Source organism: Clarias gariepinus, chromosome 18 (genome assembly GCF_024256425.1).
Source record: "Clarias gariepinus isolate MV-2021 ecotype Netherlands chromosome 18, CGAR_prim_01v2, whole genome shotgun sequence".
Taxonomy (NCBI): domain Eukaryota; kingdom Metazoa; phylum Chordata; class Actinopteri; order Siluriformes; family Clariidae; genus Clarias; species Clarias gariepinus.
Genome location: NC_071117.1, coordinates 24,818,793 through 24,841,674, shown reverse-complemented (window position 1 = coordinate 24,841,674; position 22,882 = coordinate 24,818,793). Strand labels below are relative to the sequence as shown.

The 22,882-nt window shown below is 40.1% G+C and overlaps 1 protein-coding gene across 5 annotated transcripts in view; it reads left to right on the top strand.

The window, feature by feature from the left end:
* fn1b (fibronectin 1b) overlaps window positions 1-22,882 on the top strand; it is a 36,903-nt gene that overhangs the window by 11,921 nt on the left and 2,100 nt on the right. For 2 of the 5 annotated variants that reach the window (XM_053477210.1, XM_053477209.1), the window contains exons 13-41: window positions 1,191-1,300; window positions 2,598-2,766; window positions 3,456-3,632; window positions 7,161-7,289; window positions 7,783-7,872; window positions 7,974-8,168; window positions 10,497-10,778; window positions 10,889-11,155; window positions 11,292-11,386; window positions 11,942-12,110; window positions 12,230-12,316; window positions 12,882-13,073; window positions 13,687-13,965; window positions 15,367-15,555; window positions 16,572-16,661; window positions 16,752-17,018; window positions 17,140-17,256; window positions 17,429-17,602; window positions 18,157-18,312; window positions 18,437-18,553; window positions 18,778-19,047; window positions 19,140-19,327; window positions 19,442-19,529; window positions 20,409-20,588; window positions 20,679-20,768; window positions 20,880-21,068; window positions 21,249-21,338; window positions 22,015-22,454; window positions 22,617-22,755. In XM_053477210.1, the coding sequence (XP_053333185.1) occupies window positions 1,191-1,300; window positions 2,598-2,766; window positions 3,456-3,632; window positions 7,161-7,289; window positions 7,783-7,872; window positions 7,974-8,168; window positions 10,497-10,778; window positions 10,889-11,155; window positions 11,292-11,386; window positions 11,942-12,110; window positions 12,230-12,316; window positions 12,882-13,073; window positions 13,687-13,965; window positions 15,367-15,555; window positions 16,572-16,661; window positions 16,752-17,018; window positions 17,140-17,256; window positions 17,429-17,602; window positions 18,157-18,312; window positions 18,437-18,553; window positions 18,778-19,047; window positions 19,140-19,327; window positions 19,442-19,529; window positions 20,409-20,588; window positions 20,679-20,768; window positions 20,880-21,068; window positions 21,249-21,338; window positions 22,015-22,454; window positions 22,617-22,755 (5,025 nt within the window). The remainder of the gene's footprint in view (window positions 1-1,190; window positions 1,301-2,597; window positions 2,767-3,455; window positions 3,633-7,160; window positions 7,290-7,782; window positions 7,873-7,973; window positions 8,169-10,496; window positions 10,779-10,888; window positions 11,156-11,291; window positions 11,387-11,941; window positions 12,111-12,229; window positions 12,317-12,881; window positions 13,074-13,686; window positions 13,966-15,366; window positions 15,556-16,571; window positions 16,662-16,751; window positions 17,019-17,139; window positions 17,257-17,428; window positions 17,603-18,156; window positions 18,313-18,436; window positions 18,554-18,777; window positions 19,048-19,139; window positions 19,328-19,441; window positions 19,530-20,408; window positions 20,589-20,678; window positions 20,769-20,879; window positions 21,069-21,248; window positions 21,339-22,014; window positions 22,455-22,616; window positions 22,756-22,882) is intronic. The other 3 variants (XM_053477212.1, XM_053477211.1, XM_053477213.1) reach the window with 2 other exon arrangements.

The window sequence follows — 22,882 nt, the reverse complement described above, 5'->3', positions numbered from 1 at the left end:
GTGGATAGGTGACAATGGAATAGAAGAGCAGGTTAGGATGAAATAAATAAATAAAATAATTTTTTAAATAAAAATAAGAATTAAGTAAGAAATAGTATTTAAAAAAATAAATAATGATGGAAGTAAATAAAGAAAGAGACCAGAAAGAGGGAAAGAATGAAAGGAAAAAAATCTGTTGCCTGATTAAAAATGGGGAGAGTTTTTTTTTTTTTATTTACAAACAAATGTAGCAGGGGATTATATAGAGAAATAAAAGGAGTTTTTACTCTTATAACTATTCTGTTATTCTGGCCCAAGTCTCTGTTTGACTTGAACACCCCTTGTTAAAAAAAAAAGAAAAGCAAGAAATTAATTTTGACTGAAGTTTGGATGAATAAAACAAAGAAGGAAAGAAAGGGGTGTATTAAATAGAGCAGTAAAAAATAAAGATAAAAACGTGAATTTTATGACATAAAGTAAGTCAGAGCAGAATTGTATGTTCATGTAAACCTGTGTGCTGCATTTGCTTGCCGTACCCTGTGCTGTACTTCGCTGAGGCGAGGCTCACAGGCATACAGAGACGCTGGCGGTGTGTAAAGTGAGTGTGTAAAGCGAGTGTGTCCGAGCTCTTCAGAGTCTACAGTATGTAGTCTATCTAGGCTTTTAGATTATGTTTATATTTACAGGCTGAAACGCCCCCGTCTGCTCGGACACAGGGGTGTGTGTGTGTTGTAAATGACTTATAAGTGCATCAGGCTAAGGTGAGATGACTTTGAGTCTTTATTTACCACCTGCAGGGCAAAGTGTTTTAATCCATATACTGTTGGGGCTCCTAAGGAAATTCTTGTGCAGCATATTACATAAATGAAGGTCTATATAAAATTGAAATAAGCATTGTATAATTACATGTGTAAAAGAAGGTACTGACAACTGCAAATTAAATACAAATAATAAAAATAAAATCAATGTGCAAATAATAAAAAATATATAAAAAAGTTAATTTACATATAAAAACAAAACAAAATGTTAAAATTTAACACAAAAGTATAAAAATGACATAAATATATCTTTTAATATAAAAATAATCTATAAACATATCCAGATTCTTTAGATTAAATTAGATCTAGGTCCAGTTTAAATCTGTATTTAAGACATACGGCTAGGTTTGCTGTACCCTGATAGTAACCCTACTGATATCTTTATCCCACTAGTTCCAGTACGCGTGACCATCACGGAGACAGGAAACCAGCCCAACCAGCCCATCCAGTGGAACCCACCAGCCTCTGCCCACATTACTCAGTACATCCTCAAGTGGAGAGTGGTAGGTTCACACTAACATGTTTTTTAGGGTGGTATACCTCAGGGCTAGATAATGGGGTGGTTCTTGTTCTATAGTTTGCACATATAAATGGTGCATTATGAACCGCTACGTTTAAAAGAGTTGTGATGTATATGAGATATGCTAGCAAGTTGGTTTTAAATGACCTGCATAAGCTACATTAGCTACATCGGTTAACGTGCATTGAGGGTTGTATGTTTGGAATAAAAGCCTGATAAAAAAGGTTACATTTAATGAAATTTATTAACAAGCCCATGTGATCCAATTCAACCTTAGAAACTACAGACAGTGATGTATTTGTAGTTACACAACTGAGCTGTGGGATCCATCAGGCGTCTGCATTAGGATTGCATTCTTCTTTCTATTTGTAAATTTGCAGTTTAGAAGAAAAACACTCAAGTCTGATTGGTAAATCTGTACTTTTGCTCAAACTGAACAGGGAACATTTGGCTTGTGTACACAAACCTGCGGAAAAGATATTTGCACGAAGGTACACGAGTGGAGGACACAACGTTTAGTCACAAGCAAACACGCATACAGTCCTTGAACTTCACACACAGTTAGGCATTTGGATATTTCACTAGAGAAAAAGAGGATTTTGCATGTGTAGAAGTTGGTTATTTAAACCAATGATGTCTGTCCTTGTATTCAGTGTGAAGTGATGTAGGCAACGAGTGTTTAGAAACTTTCAGCTGTGCTGATTTTAATTTAAGTTAGTATTATTATGTTTGCTGAAGTACCAAGAAGTAACAAGTTGTTAGAGAACTATAAAAGTGATAAATTCACGAACAAAGAAAAAGGTAAAAAGAATGGATATTGGTTAAAAAGAAAAAAAGAATGGTAGGATAGGGATAAAAGAAGAAGGTAAGAAGAAAAGAAAAAATGTGATAAAGAAAAGGAAATAAACAGGATGGGGTTAAGAAAGAAAGAGAGGAGAAGAGGAATGTAAGAACTTGGCTAAAAGAAAAAAGAGAGGCATACTGGGGTTTAAGAAAGAAAAAAGAGAGATAGGATGGTGTTAAGAAAGGAAGAGAGTCAGTAGGCAGTTAGGAAAGTAAGAAAGAAAAAGAACTGATGTGGTGACAGATGAAGGGTATAAGAGGTAGGATGGGGTTAAGAAAATAGCAGTCAAGTATGAAAGAAAAGTTAAAAGGCAGTGGAAGTAAAAAAAAACAGTAGGAAAAAGTGCAGAAAAGTAAAAAAAAAAAAAAAAAAGCGAAGAGTGAAGTAAAAACTTCCAAGCCACTTCTAACAAATCTCATGCTGTTATTTTTAACAGAAAAACACACGGACCCCATGGAGGGAGGTCGTTATTCCGGGTCACATCAACTCCTACACCATTGCAGGCCTCAAACCGGGCCTGACCTACGAGGGCCAGCTCATTAGCATCCTGAGCTACGGTCAGAGAGAAGTGACCAGCTTCGACTTCACCACAATCCACGGCTCGTGTACGTCCTCTCATCTTATACAAGCAGTGTAGCATACAAGCTTATGCTTAAACTAACATAATTGTAAAAAAAAACATATCTTGTAGTAATTAAAAAGCTAACCCTTAAGTTAGCATTACATTAAATGGGCTAATGCTAACCCTAAATATTATAGAAAAGAATCTAAACACTCAAACTAGTGTTACAAGAAAAGGCTAAATCCAAAACTAGTATTATAGGAAAGAAGCTATCTTTTAAACTAAAACTATTGGAAAAGATTAAACCATCAAATTAACGTTATAGTAAACAAGTTAACCCTCAAATGAGCGTTATAGTACACAGGATAATGCTCAAACTAGCGTTGCAGTACACAAGCTAGCCCTTAAACTAGCATTATAAAGAAATAAGCTAACATTAAAACTACAGTAGCAGTACAGGGAACAATCTAATCTCCAAACTAGCATTGCAAAAAAGTAGCTCTCAGGCTAGAATTATCAGAAACAAGCTAACCTTCAAGCTAGCAGTATAGGAAACAAGTTAACCCTAAAATTAGCATTATATTAAAACAAGCTAACATTCAAATTAGCATAAAAGAAAATAAGCTAATATCAGGAATAATATTATAGTTGAACTTTCAAACCACAAACTAGCATGTCTGTAAACACGCTAGCATGTTAACGAGCTTTTCCATTTTATTTGTTCATTTGCAGTGGTTCCAACAGAGGGCGTGACCAATCTGCCCACGCGAGTACTCGACACGTCTGAATCCGTCACCGAGATCACTTCCAGCAGTTTTGTCGTTTCCTGGACGTCAGCGTCTGAGACCATCTCTGGATTCAGAGTGCTGTATGAACTCTCTGAGGATGGAGCCGAGCCCACGGTGATCGGTAACCATCACGCTTTCAAAGTCAAAAGATTAACGCAATACAAACAAATAGTGTTATAGTTAACACACAAGCTAGAATTATAGTAACTGGCTAACATGCGAACTAGCACTGTTTACACAAATAAACAAAATGTTTAGGAATAAATGTTAATGATTCCCTGACACAATTTTTTACACATTTATTAGTGGTGCTTGCAAAGCATCACTACTATTCTCTTGCAAACTTATTATTAGTGGTGCTTGCAAAGCATCACTACTATTCTCTTGCAAACTTATTATTCTTTATCTTATTCTTCTTCTTCCGTATGAAAGTTCGGCGCGTAACTAGTCCCGCACCGTTTGTCGTAGACCCATGAATGAGGTGTCAAATCGTGCGGCCTATACGGGAATGGGGTGCTATGACTTTTCTAAGGGGTGGGTGGTTAATTGCCCCCGCAGGGGGCAATTAACCGCCCCGAAAAGTCCCATAGACTTAACATTGAGGCCAACTTTGACGGATTGTAGCACAGAGAGTGAATTTTGTAGAGACGTCAGATTTACCACATTTGAAGAGGTTTGCAGCCTGTGTCAGAAGATACCCGGCACAGGGGGATAAGTTCGACCCCCGGGGCAAGAGAGGTCCCCAAAGTTGCCCCATAGAATTTGAATGGGGAATTTGGTGACTTTGCCCATTGACTTATAATGGCAATTTAAAAAAATTATTAGTGCCGCACCGTTCGTCGTAGACCCATGAATGAAGTGTCAACCCGTGCGGCTTATTCGGGAGTAGGGTGCTTTGACTGTTTGAAGGGGTGGGTGGTTAATTGCCCCCGCAGGGGGCAATTAACCACCCACAGACTTAACACTGACAACAAATTTGACTGAGTCCCGCACCGTTCGTCGTAGACACATGAATGAGGTGTCAAACCGTGCGGCTTACTCGGGAGTAGGGGGCCCTGACTGTTTGAAGGGGTGGGTGGTTAATTGCCCCCGCAGGGGGCAATTAACCACCCACAGACTTAACATTGAGACCAACTTTGACCGAGTACCATGAGTAAGGTGTCAAACTGTGCGGCCCATTTTCGGGAACAGGGTGCTGTGACTTTTCTGAGGGGTGGGTGGTTAATTGCCCCCGCAGGGGGCAATTAACCGCCCACAGACTTAACACTGAGAACAACTTTGACTGAGTCTTGCACCGTTTGTCGTAGACCCATGAATGAGGTGTCAAACCGTGCGGCTTATTCGGGAGTAGGCTGCTTTGACTGTTTGAAGGGGTGGGTGGTTAATTGCCCCCGCAGGGGGCAATTAACCACCCACAGACTTAACATTGAGACCAACTTTGACTGAGTCCCATGACTGAGGTGTCAAACCGTGCGGCCCATCTTCGGGAACGGGGTGCTGTGACTTTTCTAAGGGGTGGGTGGTTAATTGCCCCCGCAGGGGGCAATTATCCACACACACACTTAACATTGATTTAACTGTGGAACCGACTGTCGTAGAGACACTCTTTTGCATATATCATCATGCTCATAAGCCACGCCCCCTAGCACCCTCATTAGCATGCTGTTAGCATGATGCTAACGCGATTAGCATTTTGCTAGCATGATGCTAACAAAATTAGCATCTTGCTAGCGGTATGCTAATTTCATCAGCACATCGCTAGCATGATGCTAACGCTATTAGCATGTCGCTAGCATTATGCTAACTTTTCGCTAATAACGTATAGAATGTTCCTAGCATCATGCTAGTGTAATTAGCACAATGTTTAGCTGATTAGCATGGTGCTAGCTTGATGCTAGCTATATTAGCATGTTGCTATCAAGATCCCATTGTCGTGGAGATATGGAGGGCCAGAGTTTCGCCACGGCAAGCACCACTCACATTTTCTTCAGGAAATGTACCTCTCTAGTTCTTTATCTTATTCTTCTTCTTCCGTATGAAAGTTCGGCGCGTAACTAGTCCCGCACCGTTTGTCGTAGACCCATGAATGAGGTGTCAAATCGTGCGGCCTATACGGGAATGGGGTGCTATGACTTTTCTAAGGGGTGGGTGGTTAATTGCCCCCGCAGGGGGCAATTAACCGCCCCGAAAAGTCCCATAGACTTAACATTGAGGCCAACTTTGACGGATTGTAGCGCAGAGAGTGAATTTTGTAGAGACGTCAGATTTACCACATTTGAAGAGGTTTGCAGCCTGTGTCAGAAGATACCCGGCATAGGGGGATAAGTTCGACCCCCGGGGCAAGAGAGGTCCCCAAAGTTGCCCCATAGAATTTGAATGGGGAATTTGGTGACTTTGCCCATTGACTTATAATGGGAATTTAAAAAAATTATTAGTGCCGCACCGTTCGTCGTAGACCCATGAATGAGGTGTCAACCCGTGCGGCTTATTCGGGAGTAGGGTGCTTTGACTGTTTGAAGGGGTGGGTGGTTAATTGCCCCCGCAGGGGGCAATTAACCACCCACAGACTTAACACTGACAACAACTTTGACTGAGTCCCGCACCGTTCGTCGTAGACCCACGAATGAGGTGTCAAACCGTGCGGCTTATTCGGGAGTAGGGTGCTGTGACTGTTTGAAGGGGTGGGTGGTTAATTGCCCCCGCAGGGGGCAATTAACCACCCACAGACTTAACATTGAGACCAAGTTTGACCGAGTACCATGAGTGAGGTGTCAAACTGTGCGGCCCATTTTCGGGAACAGGGTGCTGTGACTTTTCTGAGGGGTGGGTGGTTAATTGCCCCCGCAGGGGGCAATTAACCGCCCACAGACTTAACACTGAGAACAACTTTGAATGAGTCTTGCACCGTTCGTCGTGGACCCATGAATGAGGTGTCAAACCGTGCGGCTTATTCGGGAGTAGGGTGCTCTGACTGTTTGAAGGGGTGGGTGGTTAATTGCCCCCGCAGGGGGCAATTAACCACCCACAGACTTAACATTGAGACCAACTTTGACTGAGTCCCATAAGTGAGGTGTCAAACCGTGCGGCCCATCTTCGGGAACGGGGTGCTGTGACTTTTCTAAGGGGTGGGTGGTTAATTGCCCCCGCAGGGGGCAATTAACCACCTACAGACTTAACATTGATTCAACTGTGGATCTGACTGTCGTAGAGACACTCTTTTGCATGTATCATCATGCTCATAAGCCACGCCCCCTAGCACCCTCATTAGCATGCTGTTAGCATGATGCTAACGCGATTAGCATTTTGCTAGCATGATGCTAACAAAATTAGCATCTTGCTAGCGTTATGCTAATTTCATCAGCACATCGCTAGCATGAAGCTAACGCTATTAGCATGTCGCTAGCATTATGCTAACTTTTCGCTAATCACATGTATAGAATGTTCCTAGCATCATGCTAGTGTAATTAGCACGATGTTCAGCTGATTAGCATGGTGCTAGCTTGATGCTAGCTATATTAGCATGTTGCTATCAAGATCCCATTGTCGTAGAGATTTGGAGGGCCAGAGTTTCGCCACGGCAAGCACCACTCACATTTTCTTCAGGAAATGTACCTCTCTAGTTTTTTGTTGTTGTTGTTGTTTTTTTCAGACCTCCCGCGCACCGCCACATCAGTGAACATTGACAAGCTCCTGCCAGGCCGAACGTACCAGGTTCAAGTTTTTGAAGTCGAGCCAGAAGGAGAGACTAACCTCATCCTGACCACCACTCAGACCACTGGTACGGAACGAATATCTAGCTGACATTTAGACCACTTTCCACTGGAGGTGGATTTACTTTAGATTTTAAAAAAATATTGCCAAAACTACCTACTGGCATGAATATTACTAGACTATCTGTTAGCTGATTCACTAACTACTTTGTAAGCTGTTTAAAACAAATTTTCAAATCTTCAGGTCTGGGAAGTTTCCTGTGCATGAACCCAAAATTTTGTTGTTATGTTTCCTGAGCTCCTTAGTTATCACGTTTGCCTTAATGGCCATCATGCTGGAAAAGACATTGGTAAAAAAAAAAGTGTTCTTGGGTGTTTGGGAAAATTTGCTCTAAGAAGATGTTTTTGTCACATTCTTGATTTATGGTCGTGTTCTTAGGCAAAATTGTAAGTAAGCCCAGTCCATTGGTTGAGAAGAAACCCCACACAATAATGGTGTCAGGATGCTTTTACTGTTGGCACGACACAGGACTAATGGTATACATGTTTTGTGATCCTCAGCTCCTGATACTCCAACCGGTCACAGAGTTACGGATGTCGGGGAAACGTCCATCGTGATCTCCTGGACCAAACCTCAAGCGCCGATCACCAGTATGTTCCAGACTTACAAGTTACGCCGCTATTCAGTACGTCTGGATTTCTTGACTGAGATCTTTTCTACCCTGTGTGTGTGTGTGTGTGTGTGTGTGTAGGTTACCGTGTGGTGTACACCCCATCTATTGAAGGCAGCAGCACCGAGCTCATCCTGCCCGAGACGGTAACCACTGTGACCCTGGCTGACCTGCAGCCCGGACAGTCGTATAACGTTAGCATCTTCGCCGTGGAGGGAAACCTGGAGAGCGAACCGGTAGTGCTACAGGTGCACACAGCTGGAGAGTCGCGGCCTGGTGAGACACAAACACAAGCCCACGTGGTAAAGGTGCAATAGGCAACATAGGGCAAGAGGTCCAGAACAGTTGGATGGTTGGAGCTTAATCATATTTAAATAGTTTTTTTCTCCTTGAGCTCTTCCCCTCATTTCCACTCATGTATTTTTGTTTGTTTTGCTTTATTTTTTATCTTCTATTTTTGCCATTCTTTCTTTTGCCACGGAACACTATTGGTCTTTGTGTTCTTTCTACACGTTTTTCATTCGTGGTAGTTTTGTTTGCTTCATCTACATTTTCTCTTTCTGATTTATTCATCTTCTTTCTTTCTTCTGTCCCTGGTTTCCTTCATTTTTTCAATTAATATGCATTCTTTCTTTTACCCATTTTTTCTTTTTTTTTTTTTCCTTTTATTTCCTTACTTCCTTTCTTTCACTCCAGACTATTTCTTTTGCATACTTTATACATTCACAATTTTTTTATTCATTTCATTTGCTTTTTTTTGTTTGTACTTTTCTTTAATTTTCCTACTTTTTATATTCCTTTCTGTCACTTTATTTTTTCTTTTATTTTGCCATTTCTCCTTTCTTTCATTCCTTCCACTTTTCTTCCTTTTTCTTACTTTTTTTCATGCATTTCTTAATTAATTGATTTCTGCCACTTTTTGTCGGTTAAATTTTCTAGTTTTTTGGGTTTTGATTTTATTTTTTGTTTATTATTTATTTTACTATTGCTGTAACAAAAATTTATCTTTTTTTATTTATTACTTTTTACTTTCCTCACACTTTGTCCTAATCCTTATAATATTTTTTTGAATTATTAAATTTTTTTATTTACTTTTTCTCTTCTTTCTCTCACTTGATTAGGTTTTTTTTCATTTGTTCCTTTCTTACACTCTTTTCTGTACCATAATGCATTTCTCTGCACAGGTTTTCTGAGCTACATACTGTAATACACACAGTGCTTATGAAGCATGATTGTGTTTTACACACACACACACCCACACGCACACACAAACACACACACACACACACACTTTAAGGCTATTTGTTACTAATAGGAAAGAAATTCCTTTGAAGCCGAGCTCTATTAAAGCAGCGTCCTGCTCCAGGGTTCGGTTTACATGCAGGAACATTCATAAGAGGAAATCCCCAGATCCTGAGCTTCTGCCTCGGAAAACATGATGTAACCTCGGTATAAACCGCTTTTAAATCCCACAACAATCACTGCTTATTTCCTTTAAGGCATAACAGTTTTCTCCCAGCATGCACTGGGCTAACATACGCTCTTAGCCAGGTTTCCGTGTGTGTGTGTGTGTGTGTATGTGTGTGTGTATGTGTATGTATGTGTGTCCTACCGTGTTCATTTTTTTATGTTTTCTTTTTTTGATAATCCTGCCAACTGGCAATTTTGCACTTACACACACCAGACACACACACACACACACACACACACACACACACTTGCAGAGCACACCTCTGCAAGCAAAGCAGCCTCCCTGTTCGTAATTCTTCCTCACGTAGAATGAATCTGTGTGTTTGCGTTGTGTTGGAGAAACTGGAGAGAGACTCCTCTGGCTAAACAGGGTGCTAACTGGACATTATGAGATTTAAACTTTTAATAACTATGAGATTCAAACTTCCATGCTTTGATTTAATTTTATTCATTTACTTGTTTATAATTTAATTCTTTATTTTTATCCTTTCTTTCTTTGTTTCTTTCATCTTTTCTTTCATTTTTTCTTTCCCTCCCTGTCTTCATACTTGCTTTCTTGTTTTTGTATATAAAATATATTTAAAAACAATATTTTACTCCGTTCTTTCTTTCTTTCTTTCTTTCTTTCTTTCTTTTTCTTTTACATTTATTTCCTTAAACATCTTTACTTTCCTTTCTCCTTTCTATTCATTAATTCATTCATTTTCATTGCATTTTTGCTTTGATTCCTCACTTTTTTCTTTGAAGTCTTTTATTTTATGAGACTTTCAGTTTATCATTTATTTTTATTCTTTTTTGTTCTTGTTTATTTTTTACATATTTTTCTTTACAACTCTTACTTTCTTTTCTATTCGTACATTTCTTACTTTTTTCTTTTTACTCCCTTTCCCTGTATTCTTTTTTTGCTTTTTTTTGTTTTTTGTATTTCGTTTTTACTCACTTCTTTTTGTTCCCTTCTTTCTTTCCCGTGTTTTCATCGGATAAAGTCCGTGCGGTACATCCTGCATACTGTGACACATAACATATAAACTTTGAGAAAAAAAGTTTATTCCTCTTTAATGTGATGTTTAATCTGTGAGTTATTTGGATCATTTCAGTCCATCGTAATATGACCTTATGTGACTCCGCCCTCAGAGGAAGTCCAGGCACCGACCGAGCTGCAGTTCTATGAGGTCAGCGATGTGAAGATCACCATCACGTGGACAGGGCCACCCAGCGAGGTGTCGGGCTACCGCGTGACCTATGAACCTGTGGGCTCTGACGGCCGTGCAACGCAAAGGCCACTAGTGCTTCCCACTACCTCCAACGCCTACTCTGAGATCACACACCTTCAGCCTGGCACCTTGTACCGCTTCTACATCTACTCTCTGTACGGCGGATCTGAGAGCCAGCCGCTGGTGGGAGAGAGGTCTACCTGTGAGTCCACACGTATTTGTAAACAGTATTAATCCAAGCAACATGCAATAAACTATTAATTTATTATTTAGCTGGCCACATTGTTAACCTTTGCCCTCTTGTTTCTTTAGTACCTGATGCTCCTACAGACCTGCGCTTCTCAGAAGTTACAGAAGACAGCATTGTGGTGATGTGGTCCTCCCCGCAGTCCCAGATCACCGGTTATCGGCTCTTCGTAACCGCAGAGGACTCCACCCCTCCGAAGCAGCTGAGGGTCCGACCTGAAGAGACGCAGTACACCATCCAGGACCTGCAACCGGACACGCTGTACACCATCTCACTGCACTCGGAGCAGGGCACCACACTGAGCGAGGGCATCTCTGGGACCGCCACCACCTGTGAGTTTACAGTAAAACTGCAACAAAACCAAGGAGAAGCTGTGTAGCTAGCTATTCTGCTCACTTACTGTACAATGTTGTGTAAATTACTCAATCGTTGCGTTACAAACATGCCTCGTGTTTCTGTATGACTTAGCTGTGCCATTCGGTAACGCTCCCCGTTTCTCCACGGACGTCACCGACACCTCCATCATCATCTCCTGGACGCCTGTTCCGCGCTTCAGCTACAGGGTAAACACACGACGTTACAGTAATTATTGTGTGATTTTTTTTGTTGTTGTTGGTGAAATTGTTAATATTTTTTGATTTCGTTGTTTCTGGTTGTCTAGCCACAGCGTTCTCACGACGTTAACCAGTGTTTCTTTCAGTCTTTCTGAATTCTTACAGTAGAAAAGGTGGAAATCATGCAGGTTTGGCTAGCAACTGATGCTAAATGTAATTTTAGTTGTCCAAAGTTGTTGTCTTTTTACAAAGATTCACAAAAATTTTGTGAATGATAATTTTTTATCATTCGTTGACATTGAATTTTCTGTCATTGTCTCCTTGTTGCCTAGCAACAGTGCTCTCACATCTTCAACCACTTTTGCTGTTCCTGTTATTCTCAGAATAATAGAAATCATGAGGGTTTGGCTGGTGAATAACGCTAAATGTAGTTACGGTTTTTTCAACACATCTGAGGAAAACGTGGACATTCTCTACACTTTCGTCTTCCTATCACTGTGTCTTCACACTGTCTATACAGTGTTACTGTTATAACTATAACCACTTTTTTGTCTTTTATATCAGATGTCGGTGAAACCGAGTCAAGGTGGCGAGGCTCCCAGGGTCGTGACCTCCGATTCAGGAAGCATCTACATCAGGGGCCTGACCCCCGGAGTGGAGTACACCTACAGCCTGCAGCCGTTATTCAACAACCGCAAACAGGGCAACCCCATCACGCACAAAGTCGTTACACGTAAGAACCCCAAAACAGTGGGAGGTCTAGGACCAACACACAGAAATGTGTAGGTGTGTATGTGTGTGTGTCACGGGGGAATATTAACAGGACTCTTTGTGTTCTTGTTTGTTTTGTAGCGCTGTCTCCACCGAGTCATCTCAATCTGGTGTCCAACCCCGACACGGGCGACCTCAACGTACGCTGGCGCGAGACCCCCACCCCTGGTAAATAATGAGTCTGTGTGTGTGTTAGTGTTACTGTGAATGTTGCAAACACTGGTTTGTTGTGGAAATGGTGAGAACTTTTTTGTTTAAAATGCATTTTTTTTTTTTTTTACAGATTATGACTTTTTAGATTTTTATTTTTATAGTAAAGTTTTGATTTTAAAAACATGATTAGATTCATATATAGGTTTTAGCAACGTTTGAGGAATCTATTTAAAACATTTTTTAAAATGTTTTTTTTTACCTTTAACCAATTATTATATTATTATTCTTGATCCATATACATTTTTGTAAATTATTTGAATTAGGATTTTTTTCACTTTCTTTCCACTTCTTTAACATTTTTAATTCATAATTTTTCATTTTATCTATGCAATTTTTTTCTTGTTATTCTCATTTTGTTGGATTTCTCTCTCTATTTTTATTTTTTTATTTTTATTTTATTTACAAAAATTTTCATTATATTTAAAAAAAAATAATAGATGTATAAAATATAGAAATACTTAAATATATTTCTTATTATCCTGTTTATTTCCCTCCTTCTCTCGCTCTACCCCATCCCCAGACATCTCAGGTTACCGGGTGACATGTACACCCACCTTGGGGCAGCGTGGGAATTCCTTGGAGGAGTTTGTGCCAGGCGGGCAGACATCATGCACGTTGGAGAACTTGATCCCTGGTGTTGAGTACAACGTCAGCGTCTTCGCCGTTAAAAACCACATGGAGAGCGAACCCATCTCCTCCGTGATCAGACAAGGTAACCACCGCTGCAGAGTTTAATTGAGTAAATAGTTTAGCTAGAAATAGCTTGGAATTTTAGCATAAATTTTGTATATAATATAAATGATTTGTTTCCATTGGGAAGTTAGTTTCACTTTTCTTAACTTTTACCCTACAAATGCCCGTATTAATATCTAAAACGTGGAAAAAGAAACAAGTTTGTGGATCAAGTCATCTCTCTACGACTGAACGATAATGCCAAAATATCCGATCTAAAATGGCGAGAACTCAACAGGCATTTTTTCTTCTCTAACCCTTATCGTTTCCATCTTGGCTTCGAATATCATTGCTAATTTATAGCTAAAAGAAAATCTAGCGTGGTCAATCAATTCTGGTATCTGTCTGTAATTCTGGCTGCCTCCATATATCGTACAATTTAAGAATTAATTGCTGGTCAGTTGTTCATCTCATGTAATCCATATTTCTAGCTATAATTTGTGCATCGCTTGTTGAATTTTGTTGCATGTCATATTGATTTAATGCTGTGCATTCAGTTTTAACTTCCTCCATTGATCAAATTTCTAACCACGCATGATCACAATCTGTTTGTTTTTTTCCTCTGCTCGCGTCCCTAAACAAACTCGCTCCAGACATGCCGAAGGTGAAAGACCTCGGTTATGTCAACGTGACCGACACCACCATCGGGATTCACTGGACGCCTATAAACCACCCCGCCGTTATGGGGTACCGCATCACGGTAATGGCCGCCGGAGAGAGTTTGCCCATCTTAGAGGATTCACTGGATTCCTCCACCAATTATTATACGGTTCGAGGACTGGAGCCTGGTGTCGACTACCACATCAGCGTCATCGTACTAACGGAGGACAACGAGAGCGAGCCAACAACCATCACGCAGCAAACACAAGCTGGTGAATTGATTTTACGTGCTAAGCGGCTGTACAGCGGGAACACTCGGTTCATTTGGTTTAAAAAATGCTAAATGAGTGTCAGAATTTAATGTAGAATATGCACACTGCATTAGTGGATTAGATGTTTGAAATAAAACAGTATAAAGTTAGTACATTTGTAATTTAGATTAAACAATTTAAACTTATTCCAAAACACAACAACAAATAAATAGCAACAAAAAATATATAAATAAAAATAATTGATTGATGATTAATGATCATAAAAATAATAATTTTAAATTATTAGGTTTAATCCGTAAATAATTTTTTCTATATATATTTAAAAGTAAGAACTTAAGCAATTTAATAAATAAAAAACAAAACTTTGTTTAATATAGAAATACATTTAAATATATAAATAGTAGGTAGAAATAATTTTAAGCTTCCTTGTATTTTTAAAACATTTTCAGCCCAAAAAAATCTTAAAATACTAATATGATATAAACATTTAATTATATAATAATTTTTTTTAAAATTAAACTTAACATAAAAGTGCACACATTGGCTTAGTGGATAGCACTATCACCCTGCACCTGCAGGGGCTGAGTTCAAATCCCGCCTCAGATCTGTGTGCATGTTCTTCCTTCCTTCCACAGTCGAGTGACATGCAGATTAGGCTAATTGGCATTACCCAAATTGTCCTTACTGTGTGTGTAAGTGTGTGTATGTGGAATTGTGTGTGTGCCCTGCGATGGATTGGCACTCCATCCGGGGTGTACCGCACCTCAAGTCTGCTGGGAAAGGCTCCAGGCCCCCCGCCAGCCCGTATACAGGATAAAGAGGTATAGACGATAAGTGAGTGATAAAAAATTGGTTTGATGTAAAATGAAAATTAAAGAGTATCCATTAATAATTGCAAAATGCAGATAGAATTTTCAGAAACAATCACTAACTTTTAGTTTGAGATCAAATTAGATCTTTAAAAAAATATTTTATGTCATCAAATTATTTTTTTAACAGCTAAATTTTTACATAGTAAATATTTATGCATAAAAGTAAACACATACATTCATGCAAAAAGTTAACGATTATGCATCATTTATTCATCTGCATCATATTTGTATGCATTCTAATTTCCCAAGTATGAAAAGAAATGGAATTATTAACCCATATGTATTAGTATTTAATCAAGCTCCAAAGTGCAGTTACATGTTATGTATTAGTGCTCACTTAACTTAGCACATAAATACATAATATCTGTCTGGTTTGTAGTAATTGTTTGTGTATTTCTTGAGCTGAAAATGAAGATTAGTTTACCAAACTTGCACTTCTAATATGTGTATAACTGTATGTGTGTGTGTGTGTGTGTGTGTGTGTGTGTGTGTGTGTGTTGTGCCCCCTGTACATGACCCTTTTTTTTAGGCATTCCGGCTCCAACAAATCTGAACTTTGGTGAGGTCGGTCCGGACTCGATGCGTCTCTCATGGACCCGCCCCTCAGTCCGCCAATCAGAGATCAGCCGTTTTGTGATTCGCTATCACCCAAGCAACAATGACGACAATATACAAGAAGTTAATGTGGGCGGAGCCACCACCACCTACCTCCTCCAAAGTATAATAATTTTCCTGTTTGTATAATAATAATAATATTAATATATTAATAATATAATATATTATTATGTGTATCATTTTTTGTTTATTAAAAATATAATTTTAGATTTTATTTTAAAGAAAATTCCATGTTTTTATATACAATAACAATTCTTTTACAGACAAAATAAATACAATGTATAAACTAAATATTAAAATTCTAATTATATTATAATAAAAAATTATTATATAAAATTATAATTATAATATATTTTTTAAAAATGTATTATATATATATACTAAATAAGATTAATGTAAATAATTTCATAGTTCTCTAAAAATTTTTAACAAAATATAGTAGAACATAATTTAGTTTGAGCAAATAATAATACACTAGTATAGCCAAACATTAATTAGAAAAAGTGCGTACCTGATCATAATACAATATCAATATTTTTTAAAATAAATAATAAAATGTAGAATTTTTTTTACATAACATTTAACATAAACTGAGTAGGATGTAATAATAAATTAATTAGAGAAATAGCAGTATGTTTGTTATGTATAGTTTTAGCAAATGTTTGTGAAAATAGATAAAGATCAATAAAGAATGTATACATCATTATAATATGATAAGTAACATTTGCATATATATTTTAATTACATTACTATTCGTAATGTATAATGTAAAAAAACAAAACGTGTATTTTTACCATTTTTATTATTTTATTATGTGATGTGTGACTTCTGTGTAACCAGGCAGATGTTTTACATTAATGGAAATGCATATTATACTGTACATAAACAAACAAACAAACAAATAAATAAATACGGTTAATATATTTCGAATATAGAGAATAGATTTAGATCCACATAAATACAGTGAATTTAATCAACAACAAATAATCAGCTTATATGTTAGTTTACAGTATACTGTATGTCAGATTGTAATAATAATAATAATATTGTGCTGGATGTTCATCACATTGTGGATTTATTGTACAGTTTCGTGATCTTTTCCCTTCTCGCTTCGTGTAGACCTGCTTCCCGTCACTGAGTACGTGGTGAGCGTGTTGTGTGTATACGGTGAGAGAGAGAGCACCCCGGTCACGGGCAGACAGACCACCAGTAAGTCTCTATATTTTCAAGGCAGTTTTAATCATTAAAATATTTACTCCTAACTGAGTTAACGTGCGCTGATCTTCATCCCTCGCGCAGCACTCGACTCTCCCAGCGGCCTCGTCTTCTCCGATGTGTCCACCAACGGGTTCACGGCACACTGGCAGCCCCCGCGTGCGCAGATCACAGGCTACCGCTTGGTGTACATGAAGGCCAGCGGGGGGCGCCGTCAGGAGGAGCGTCTGCCACCGAGCCGCACACGTTACGCCCTGAACAACCTGGAGCCTAACACACTGTACACACTGTACATCTACGCCCTCAGCGGCCGCCAGGAGAGTCAACCTCTCACTGGCACACAGTCTACCAGTGAGCAAACACTCATCCTATATATATAAATATAAAAAATATCGCATAAGATTGAGGTGGACTAGTATTGGCAAGTTATAACTTTTTTTTAAATGTTATATAATGTTTGTAATGTTTCTAGTCTCAGATGCTCCCACTGACCTGGAGGTGACCTCATCCAGCCCGAACAGCATCACCCTGACATGGGAAGCTCCTGCCATTCCAGTGCGCTACTACAGGATCCAACACGGACAGACCGGTGTGTATTCGTGTAGTTCACAACGTCTTGTAGGAAATTGGGATTAAACGAAATCGCATCCCAGAATTAGGAGGAAATAATACTAATCAAGGAACATAAATAACAGTGATCATCAAATGATTTAAACAGCTGAATTTTTACATAGTAAACATTTATGCATAAAAATCCACAGGTGAAGGCAGCCCTGGGCAGGAGTTCACTGTGCCTGGCACAGATACATCGGCCACCATTCAGGGACTGCAGCCGGGCACCGATTACACCATCACCATCTACGCAGTGACCGGCAGAGGAGACAGTCCAGCGTCCAGCACACCGACCGTCATCACACACCGCACCGGCAGCCAGCGTGAGTTAATGAATAATACTAAACAAGAAACGCCATTACCACTAGCAATATAAATAACCCATATTACCGATATAGGAAAGGGTTTATAATACATAATACTGATCCAGGAACAGAGCACAAGCAGAATAATGTGACGGTGTTCAAGTCAAACTGGGACATTTTGCCTCATGAGCACAAGAATTAATTTCTTAAAAGTGTTTGATGTTTACAGAAGAACAGTACGGTGATGAATCTCTCTATCTCTAACTGTACACACAATTATTCATAACCACCTGCTTTTCCGGGAGGTACAGAGAGAGCTTTCCCCCTTAATCAGCACAGAGAATCCCAAATCTGCAGTGAATTAAAGGACCGTTTTGACACAAATGGGCAGAATGTCTGAGAAAACATTCTTGCTTGATGTTGTCCCTGCACTAGCGAAACTCTGCGATACTCTCAGATAAATGTGTCAGGGAAGAAGAGGATAATATAGAATAATCTTTATTCAAAGAAATGGCTTGGCACGTTCTTAATAACAAAAAATCAGTTATGTCTCTTTGTCTCTTTTCTTCCAGGTGTTCCAACTCCAAAAGAAATAGATGTAACTGATATTCAGGACCAGACCATGTGGGTGCGCTGGACCCCCGCCAGAGGCCCAATCACTGGCTACAGAGTCACCGGGAGGCCCAAAAATGGAGCGGGACCCGATTTTACCAAGAATGTGGGACCTGGTGAGTCGCGCTGGATACACCGCAAAATACTTTAAAAAGTATTGAACAGTACAAAGAAATGTACAGTAACAATTATTTAGGAAACTTGCAGTTTTCAAAAAAAAGTCCTTCTGTTTGTTATCAGATCAGACAGAGATGAAAATAACAGGTCTGGTGCCGACAGTCGAGTATGTAATCAGTGTCTTTGCCATCGGCCGTGACGGAGATACCACACCAGTGGTGCAGAGAGCGACTGCAAAGTGTGAGTAAACTACATTAGTGCTCTTTCTGGCCAATAACCCAGAAAGCTTTAGGTACATTAGTGGTAATATCGACAACTACAAATGCTCCAAAAATGTTTGGCTCAGATATAGTTGTTAATTAGGATACCACTAGCTTGGACTAACCGAAATCATCACATATCCAGGAATAGTATCACATTCAGTTCGGCCCTTTACCTTATCATTCCCCTGTTCTGTTCTTTAGCACCAGATATTCCCAGCGATCTGACGTTCTCTGATGTGGACAGCAACTCTTTGCGCGTGTCCTGGCAGCCTCCGCAGGGTCGTGTCACCTCGTACCGTGTCTTCTACTCAAGCCCAGAGACAGAAGAACGCGAGTGGACGCCAGCTCCGAGCCGGAACGATAACAACGTACTTCTTCAGCAACTGAGACCCGGAACTGAATACAGCGTCAAAGTGGTCGCCACTACCGACCGCGGCGCCACCGCACAGTTGGCGGGAACACACACCACCCGTAAGAGACACAAATATTGTCATTAGGTTAACTTTTTTAAAAATGCACTTCCTTAAAAAACAATATTTTTGTATCTACCCGACCCTGTACAGCTGTTCCCGCCCCCTCCAACATTCAGTTCGGAGACGTGGGCCCCTCGTCCTTCGTGGTGCTCTGGAGGGCACCAAACGTCAGGTTGAACGGCTATCGTGTTCTCGTGACGCCGAAAAACAACATTGCAGAGCCAAAAGAATTTAATGTCGCGCCTAATGCCATGCAGGTCACCGTCACTGGACTCCTGGTAAAATCATTATTTTTTATTATTATTACTACTTTAATCTACCTAACAACCTGCTTCGAAGTGGCTCTACTTGTTTACTTGTTGCTATAAGTGTTTACTCTTTTTCGTCTCCAGGTGTCCACGGTGTACGAGGTACATGTGTATGCCCTGAAAGATTCCGTTAGCAGCCTGCCACTTATTGGAGAGATCACTACAACTGAAGGTGAAGATGTAGACTACTGGTTATTATTAATAAAACCGGGGTCCAAATCATACTTGCCAATCTTGAGAATCATAAATAACAATAAACAGCTCGGCTACAGCAGCGTGCTTTATTAATCCGACATAACTGTAGATTTCAACCAACATCTCTGCTTGACTTATGTGACTTGTCTGGAAGAGGGGAATGTGTAAAATTTTCATGAATCACGAGAAATGCAGGAGAATTTGGACTGTGGGAGGAAATCGAGAGAAGGTAATGAAAAACGGAACTCTCCCGGGAAAATTGGGAGTGTTAGACCAAGCACGGTCCAAGCACTGGTTTGCAGTTAGACTTTAAGTTTGGCAGCTTCCTCTTTAAAGTAAATAAATAAATACATAAATATCAATTTCATGATTTCAGAATCAGGGAAATTTCAGTTTTTCGAGTTGTAGCTCCCCCTAGTGGAAATGTTTCCTGAACCCTTTTACATGTTAAACATTATATCGACATGCTGTGAGGTGTGCACTCGTAGCAATTTGAAGTGAACCCAGTAATACAAACATGGGTGACAAACATGCAGTAGGGTTAGGTGTGTTGATTAGTCAAGCCCATACACAAAGCCTACATGCATGCCCTTAACCAGAGCGACATATGTTTTTATCCTATTATACATTCGAGCAGTTATGAGTTAAGTGTCAAGAGTCAAGGGCTTTACAGTGACAACTTGGTGGTGGTGAGGTTTGAACTTGAAACCTTCTGCTCAGCATTCCAATGCCTTAACCATTGAGCTACACCTACCTGTAGAAAGACAGAAAGAAAACAACCAATGGGAAATGACGAGGGGACATTGGCAAGGGTAGACCATTTTAACCGTCATCCTGTGTCTGATTGGCTTGGCAGACATCAGCCCTCCCCGGCGCACTCGCATCAGCGAAGTCAAGGACACAAGCATTACACTCTCCTGGCGCGTCAAGATCGAGCCAATAACAGGTTTCTTGATTGAGGCTAAGCCTGTATCAGGAAACTATCCAACCATCAGGATGGAGATTCCAGCTGATCAGCGCACTGCCACGATAACAGGTAAAGTTTTGCTCATCAGGGGTTTAAAGGGGTGACTGGAGGTGTAAATAACAAGTATTCAATGTCCAAACTGTTTTTTTTGTGTATTAGGTCTTCAGCCTGATACTGCTTACATCATCAACATGTACACATTGAACGGAGACCGACGTAGCGCACCCTTCACCCTCAACACCAACACAAGTACTCTTCTAAAAAAATCTTAACTTCATTATTTAAGTTTTTGAAACCCAAACATTTTAGCATTATTGTATTTGTTCTGTGTTCTCACATGATCTTTTTTTTCCCCCACAGTTGGTTCGTCTCTCCAGCCTCCCACCAACCTCCAGTTCCTAGCTCTGACGCCAAATTCCATCTCCTTCAACTGGCAGCCACCCACAAGCCACATAACAGGATATTTCATCACTTACGAGGAAGAAAATGGCAACCCACGTGAGCTCACGCCGCGCCCACACGCCGGCGTCAACTACGCCACCATCTTAGGTACACTGACTCAACATGGTTTTACCAGCACCTAAACAGACAAGATGTATAATGCAACATCTTTATGCTAAATACTACTTGTACTTTTAATATTCCCACACTCTTTCCCACAAAGAGTGTGTGTGTTGATGTGATGGAGATGTTGTCTTGTCAGTGTATTCACTCTTGATGTGATTGTAGGTCTGAAACCAGACACCGTGTACATCATTAAGATCATCGCTCTGCAGAACTCACTGAGAAGTCCAGCTCTGGTGGGCAAAGCCAGAACACGTAAGCGCGCACACACACACACACATATTCCATTGTGTCCTATTTGTAATAAAGGTGTACTCCTTCAAAACACTCTTTTTGTTGCTCAGTGGTAGGAGCAGACAAAAAGAAGTTTTGAGCCGCTAGCATGGTGACTGTTAGCCTCTGCATTATGGCCGGCTCTGTTCCGTTACAGCTAGCAATCACGTCTACTGTGATGCTAATCATTCTGTGTTTGCTACTTCATGTGCAATGCTGTTTATTTTTTCAGCTTAAAGATTTGTTGCGCCTTTACATTGAGGCGAGCTGCAGGAACTGATGCTTACGATCCAAAAAGGAGAAACTTCTAAAGCTTTGCTCCTTTCAAAGTTTAACAGTTTCACTGAGAAAAATATTAAAGTAATAAATAGTGTTCATATTCTGATTTTGTCCTCATTGTATTAAATGGCAGAATGTTCCATAAGATCTCACGACATACTTCCTGTGTGTCACTAAATTGAGAATAAATAAAAAAAATAAAAATAAAAGACTTACACATTACAGTATTTTTTAACAATATATACAGTATCCCATTTTATGGCATTTCTTGAACCATTCTTTTCTCCTTGGATGGATCTCTGCTAGCCATTAGCCGCTGTCTTACTGTATCTCTTCATTTATATTCCCGCTTTGCTACTAATGGCTTTTCTGCTCTCAGAGGAAACGGTGCTGTTTCCGCTGCCTGTACATCCGCGCCCCAACAACCGCGGCCCCTTGGACGTGCCTGAGACGGACGTGAACGTGGCGGGTCCTACAGTCCAGCCAATTCCAGGTCACAATGGCCAGGGCATGGAGTACACCGAATACAACAACCAGCCAACTCTGCCTCACAGCGGGCAACAACCACGTCCCGGGCATTACGTCCCGGGCCAAACTCTCATCTACCTGCCCGCCCCGGGGCCAGATGGCTCACGGGTGCCCAAGGTTGTGCAGGTGAGCGACAAAAATGCTCACAGTGTCCTTTTTCCAGAAAATGAGACGGGGGCGCCTCAGGAGGCTCAGACTCAGACTACTGTCAGCTGGCAGCCCTTTAGGCAGAGCCAGTCTTACCTTGTGACCTGCCATCCAGTCACACATCGTGATGAGAAGATGTTCCAGGTGAGCAAGCCAATAAGAATTTCTGGTTGTATGTGATGTACAATTAAAAGAAATTTTTCTGATTAATCAACTTGGACATGTTCTGCATGAGCTAAAAAAGAATCATAGGCTTTTGGGTGTTACGAGTATTTGCACCAATGTGTCGAACTCGTTCGGTTGCAGATTCAACTTCCTGCCACCTCCACCAGCGCCACGTTGATCGGCCTCACGTCCGGTGCTTCATATCGCGTCCTCGTCGAGGCTCTAAAGGACGCACTCAAGTACAAAATCGTTGACGAGGTCATCACCGCCGGTAACACAGGTAAAAAAAACCTAAATAATACAAAATTTCTGTTAAATATGTCACTGTTTGAAATCCCTTATTCTTTTGTGTTAATTAAACTTTTTATTTTAAATGTCAAATTATATGAAATGATAGATGAAGTTTC